The sequence below is a fragment of the Phodopus roborovskii genome, unplaced genomic scaffold (assembly GCF_943737965.1).
Source record: "Phodopus roborovskii unplaced genomic scaffold, PHOROB, whole genome shotgun sequence".
NCBI lineage: Eukaryota > Metazoa > Chordata > Mammalia > Rodentia > Cricetidae > Phodopus > Phodopus roborovskii.
Genome location: NW_026125480.1, coordinates 174,096 through 181,014, shown reverse-complemented (window position 1 = coordinate 181,014; position 6,919 = coordinate 174,096). Strand labels below are relative to the sequence as shown.

The window sequence follows — 6,919 nt, the reverse complement described above, 5'->3', positions numbered from 1 at the left end:
TGACTATTCTAGAAAGTGTCCTTTATTAATATTAACTTGCACTTTTATTTTATGTGTTTGAGTATACTTGCTTTAATGTATGTGTGAACGCTATGCCTGTAGAGTTCAGGAGACAGCATCGGATTTGATGGAACCATAGTTGGAATCTGGTGTTTAGCACCATTTGGGTGCTGGGAACCCAGCGTGAGTCCTCTGGAAGAGCAGTCCATGCTCTTTACCTCCAACCATCTCTCTAGCACCTCTAGAAAACTTTTGTTTTTGAATAATTGTCACACCTCATCTGTATCACCAAGAGTATCTATCTAATTCTTTAGGTCTCTTTGGCCTAGGAAAACTTTTATTTTTCCCTAACAGCACATGGTAAATGGGTAATTTTCTATTACAGGATCTGTTAACATTCAGGGATGTGACTGTGGAGTTGTCCCAGGAGGAATGGGAATGTCTGGACTCTGCTCAGAGGACTTTGTACATGGATGTGATATTGGAGAATTATAGCAATCTAGTCTTTGTAGGTAAGAATACCCTTCTTGTAGTAATCCTCATCCATTCTTTGTATTTATCTAATTTGTGTGTATGTAAACTCCCTGAACTGCCTAGAGATAGCCAGAAATAAGGGACATTTTGATAGTGAACATAACCTTTTCTTCCTTCCTTCCTTCCTTCCTTCATTATTTATTGATTTCTTGGTTTTTTGAGACACAGTTTCTCTGTGTAGCTTTGGAGCCTGTCCTAGAACTCACTCTGTAGACCAGACTGGCCTTGAACTCACATCGATCCACCTGCCTCTGCCTCCTGAGTGCTGGGATTAAAGGCATGTGCCACCACTCCCAGCCTTTTGCAGTTTTTAAGGAAAATTTTAACGTTCAAAGAAAGCTGAATATTCTGAGCAAGAAAATGCATTGTTGTACACTTAGTAATTGAATTAATTTTACTTACTATTAAATTTAAACTGTTTACCTATTTCTGATTTTTTAAAAAAAATATGGAGAATTTTAAAGCTAAAGCGCTGTTGCTGGTAAGCATGTTGTGTTCTTATTTATTGATTTTTTTCACATATAGTCTATAATCCTGGCACAGCATGATTTTAATCCTAGCATTAGGAATTGCTGAAGCAAGAGGACCTGGCAAGTTCCAGGCGACACTGGTTTATATAGTGAGTTCCTAGCCCCTGAAGGCTACATAATGGACCCTGTTCCAAAAACATAAACAACAAGAAAGTAGAGAAACATTTTTCCTATGATGCTTCAGAGAGCTCCTGCCTCAAAATCCATTATTGCTTGGTTACCCATGTGTCCAGCCTCTGAAAGGTAGGCAGGTTAGATAAGAATGAGAAGGCTATTACCGATCCTTTTGTTTTGATAGCGATCAGAATAGAGCTTAAATTTAATGATAGTGAAGCACAAAAGGCCTCTGCTGAGAACTCTGTTCCTAAGAATTGCTAGCTTACTTGTCTTAGAGAATGTGAGGAAAAGCTATTGAATCTGTTACTTATGCATTAATTCCTATTATTCATGATTGTGCTAACTTTCCAGAGAACCATTGTATATGTGGAAATTGTGAAAAATTCCTGGATCAAGGCTCAAAACATATTGTTCATCATCATGTGAATATCCAAGAGATTTCTTTGTAAATGTAATGAGCTGGGCAAAATGATTAATGAATCCTCCCAATATACACCTTATGACGTGAGTGATACTGCAGAAAACTATAATAAATTCAGATGTGGTAGCTACAAGGATGCTTCTGTTGAGTCATCAGTCATAAAAAGACCTAAAAGCGAGGACTCTGGAGAAGATACTTGCAAATTTAAAGACTGTATAAATTGTTTAAATTTGTTTCCTATTAGTCAAAATCAAAGGATCCACTCGAGCCTCAGTATACATCAGAAAAATCATTCTGGAGAGAAACCCCACAAATGTAATGCCTGTGGCAAATGCTTTTATCACTTGTATCAGGTTAAATACCATTACAAAACCCATACAGGAGAGAGATCTTACAAATGCAGTGAATGTCACAAACACTTTAGTCAGCTGACACACCTAAGAAGCCATCAGACAATTCATACAGGGGAGAAACATTACAAATGTAATGAATGTGGCAAAAGCTTTAGCCGAGTAACATACCTAAGAACCCATCAGAGAATTCATACAGGAGAAAAGCCTTACAAATGTAGTGAATGTGACAAATGCTTCATCCAGAAAGCTCAACTTACAATACATCAGAGAATTCATACAGGAGAAAAACCTTACAAATGTAGCGAATGCGAGAAATCGTTTAATGTTGCTCAGGTCTTAGAAAACACCAGCGAATTCATACAGGAGAGAAACCTTACAAATGTAGTGAATGTAAGAAATCCTTTACCAGTGGCTCAGATCTTAGAAGACATCAGAAGATTCATACTGGGGAGAAACCATACAAATGCAGTGAATGTGACAAATGTTTTATTCAGAAAGTCCAACTTAGAATACATCAGAGAATCCATTCAGGAGAGGAACCTTACAAATGCAGGGAATGTGTCAAAGTCTTTACCCACCTGTCAGGTCTAAGAAAACATCAGAAAATTCATAGTAGGGAAGGAAAGTTTCCATTAATACATAATATGGCACAGGCTTAGGGACCATTGCAGGCTCCCCACTAGAGAATCATAAACATGAGAAGCTTCTGAAATCCTGTAAGTGATGTTCAAATCTTAGAAAACATCACCAGTTTCTGTTGAGGGAAAATTATTCAAATGTGATGATGTAGGAAAATTTTCATTAAGACAGTCTCTCTTTTCACCCTCAAATACTTCATAATGTAGACAAAATGGAAAAGGCTGAAGAATATGCTGTTGTGTGACCATTTCCTGGAGACTGAAATGTTCCATCACGAAGGAAAGCCAATTAAGACAGGAAATAACCCCCCCCCCCCAGTAACTCAGGAAGTCCCTGAAACTGACAGCATTTGCATTGTTTAACTCCCATGAAGAAACTCAGATCACTCATGCGATTTAGAAAAGGCTTTGACAAACTGAACCACCAAAATAGGATGCCCTTCAACTTGTAGACATGCCTGTGGGTGTATAGTGTGCTCCAGGTATCCAATATTCATAAGTTGTATTCCATGCTGGGTTTTCATTTCTTATGGCACCTGTCTTTGATTCTCTTTTGTGAGCACCTTTCCCATATTTCTGTGAGTATCCCCAATAAAGCTCATTGGTTTGTTCAACAAGATAGACTTGAGTGGCATTCATACTTGCTTCTGTTGTCAGTTTCCATCTTGGGTGAGTAGATGCATATGTGTTACATCTCCCATACAACATGTGCTGCTGAACCCTATTAATTTTTTCCTGCCATCTTATTCACCAGAAAATTAATATTAAAGAGAAAGCATTTGGGCAACTAAATCAGGAAAAGATTGTTTGTGTTCACTGCTCCAAGCTTACTGCCGTAATAGTACCTGGCCCTGTTAAAAGGGCTCAACACAGAACAGACTTTGGGAGCCTCAGAGAGGAGGCTGCTCTCTTTCTTGCATTCATGGAGAAGAGAGTGAGAGGTCTACAGGGATACATATGAAAATTGTAGAGAGCCACCAGTGCCATTCCCGAAGATGGTGCCGGTTTCCTGTCCATAAGCCAGCAAGGCGCGGATGTGTGATCCACGTCATGGGGTGACCGTTACAAGCATTGCGGGCTGCAACTGTCAGTAACGGACATGGCTCCTCTGAGCATATATAAGCAGAGCCCTTTTTCCTCCTCGGGGTCTTCCCTCAACTTGCTGTAATGAGCCGCGCAATAAACATAGCTGCAGAAGAATCCTGTTGTTGAGCATCGTTCTCGCAGGCAAGGCGATAGCGCTTGACAGAAAATACGGTTACAAAACTCAGTGACAGACATCCAAACATGGCTGAGTCCATGCACGACTCTGAATCATGATTAGAACTGGTGATTCAGTACCCTGTGGGCAAATACTGAATGCCATCGTCCTTTCCTCATGGCCTGCTGTACCTTAGAATTCCCCTCTTTAAGTCCCAAAAAGTGAATTGAATTTCAATTTTTTTTTTTTTTTTTTGCTAAATCTTTTACGTAATGCTAATATTGTAGACAGAACAGGAAAGTTGTAAAGTAAAACTCAAGCAAATGTGTTAATATTCAGCTTAATTGCACGTGTGACTCCAGTCATACAGATAACAAGAAACTACAAAGCTTTAAAAAGATAACCTACGTACATGTACAGCTTAGAATTTCTGAAAGGTGTGCTGGAAGATAATTTTGCAGTAGTGAAAAAAGTTGGGGAAGTATTTAGTGTAGTACCAAAACACTGTATTAGAATACTGATACTTGTGATGGCTATTCCTGGTTGTCAACTTGCCTACATCTATAATTAACTGTGGCACACCTGTGAGAGACTTTTGCTTAATTTGAAGTGCTAAAAATCCACTTACAATCCAGATTGTTGAGGTGGGACAACCCACCTCTAATCTGGCTCAAGCTTTCTGCTGGAAGCCTACATAAGGGCATGGAAAAAGGAAGCTGTTGCTTGTTGTTTGCTTGCATTTAACTTACTAGCAAATCCATTGCTTCACAGGCATGAGAGCCTACTTCTTTAGGATTCTGGTGTTTACTGTGGACCAGCTGAGACATCCAGCCTTGGGACTAAACAATTACCTTTGTACACAGGTAGCCATTGTAGGACCACAGTTGGGAGAGGGAGAGAGATTGATTCATTCTTTAGTTCTGTTCTAGCAAACGAGTCAAACCTACATCCGTCTTGTAGCAGAACTTTCCAAAACGAGTCTCCCATATGGTACTAGTTTTGAAGGGTTCATGGGGAGCAGCCGAGGCTTGGCATTGTGTGGCAGGGTCAGAAGTTCCCTGAGGAGAGAGAATGTTGAGGAATGTCTAGCCGAGTTGCAGTGGAAACTCCAGCATATTGGAACTGCCAGGATCATGGGATGACTGTCACAGACAATGTCAGGTAATGAGCTTCTGAAACAAGTGTATTTTATTCGTGGCATAGTTGGAAAAGGGAAGTACTCATGGTCTTGGCCCTAGGAGATCATGAGTTCCAAACATCAAACAAAGAGCTATTTTGTATAATTGGATATTGGTTTGAATTTGATTTTATGATTATTATACCACAGCTCCTGTATCTTAGAAAAAGACATTATAGTGGTTTGAAATTAAGTGACCCCAAAGGGAGTGTCACTATTAGGAGTTGTGGCCTTGTTGGAATAGACGTGGCCTTGTTGGAGGAAGTTTGTCACTTTCTGTGAAGGTAGGCTTTGAGCTCTCATATAGCCTCAAACCACACCAAGTCAGACATACCACTTCTGTTGCTTGCAAGCCAAGATATAAGGCACTCAGTCACTTCTCCAGCATCATGTCTGCCTCCATACCTCCATGTAACATCATGATGATAATGGACTAAACCTCTGAAAATGTAAGCCACCCTAATTAGTTTTTCCTTTATAAAAGTTGCCATGGTCATGTGTCTCTTCACAGCAACAGAAACACTAACTATGACAAAAGTTCATATCAGAGACAGGTATTGCTGTGATAGACCTGACCATGTCTTTGAAGGAATATGCACCTTGAGACTGTGGATTATAAAAGCACTTGAAGTTTTAAGTGCTACTTAAATAAGCCATCCTAGTAGGAGCATGAAGCACATGAGTATTGAGTGATTTGAACTGTTGTATAGGGCTGGCTCAAAACGTTTCAGAGCAGAAGAATTTTAATATGTTGGCTAGAGATCATTCTTGTGTTATTTTGGTCAAGATTGTGACTGCTTTTTGCCCTTCTCCAGAAAGTCTGCCTCAGATTAACATGAAGAGATTGGGATTAATTCCATTGGCAGAGAAAATCTCAAAACGGCCTTGTATAGACTCTGTTGTGTGGCTATTAGTGGTAACTCTAATGAAGATATATAGTGAACAGGGGCAAGAAAATGAAATTTGAGAAGGAAAGGGATGGATTATGTCTTCTGTTTAAGGAGATACACAAAAGAATATATCTTCTTAGCACCCCATGGAACTTTCTCTAAAACTTACCACATACTTGGTAACAAAGCAAACCTCAATACATACAATACATACAAAGAAAAATTGAAATAACCCCCTGTATCTTATCAGATCATCATGGCTAATGTAAGAATTCAACAACAACACTATATCATGAAACATTAAAAACCCAGAGACAGATATTGGGGTTCAAGCTTCAAGCTGAAGATCAGAGAAGCAAAGGAGCCAACCCAGTAGATCTTACCTCTATCCAGCTGAAATGGCAATCCTGTCTCCTCGAATCCTCAGAGGCAAAAGCTCTCAGTTCCTGTCTCCTCCTACCTTGTATTTCTTTCTACACCCAGACATATCACTCCTGTGTCTACCTCATTATTGAGATTAAAGGCATGTGATCCTATGTGCTGAGATCACCTTTACGTGAGCTGTTTCTTTTAGGACTGGGTCAGTTTCATATTGTCAGTGTGGTCTTGAAATAACAAAGATCTCTCTTCCTCTTAATACTGAGTCCTGGGATTAAAGGTGTGTGCCACCAGTGCCTGGCTAGCTAGTATGGCTGCTGGCATTAAAGGTATGTATCACCACTGCCTGACTTCTATAGCTTGTGTTTGGCTTTTCTTTCTGAATCCTTAGGCAAGCTTTAATAAATCATAAATTATATATCATCACACAATACTAATTGCAGATAGCCCATAAAGTCATGGAAACTGAACGATGCTCATCTGAATCGCTACTGGGCCAAGGAAGAAATAAAGAAATTAGAGTCTTCCCAAAATTCAATGAGTATGACAGCACAACATACCCAAACTTATGGGATACAATGAAAGCAGTGATAAGAGGAAAGTTTATAACACTAAATGCCTACATGAAGAAGCTAGAGAAATTCCACACCAGGGAATTAACCGAGCAACTGAAAGCTCTA

General features: G+C 39.5%; 1 protein-coding gene across 1 annotated transcript; it reads left to right on the top strand.

The window, feature by feature from the left end:
• Positions 1–307: 307 nt before the first annotated feature.
• On the top strand, positions 308–3,210 carry LOC127215575 (zinc finger protein 664-like). The gene is given in 4 exon segments (XM_051175979.1): positions 308–512; positions 1,533–1,627; positions 1,629–2,277; positions 2,280–3,210. Coding segments are annotated over 4 exon segments (1,227 nt in total). The 5' UTR covers positions 308–364; the 3' UTR covers positions 2,615–3,210.
• Positions 3,211–6,919: the final 3,709 nt, after the last annotated feature.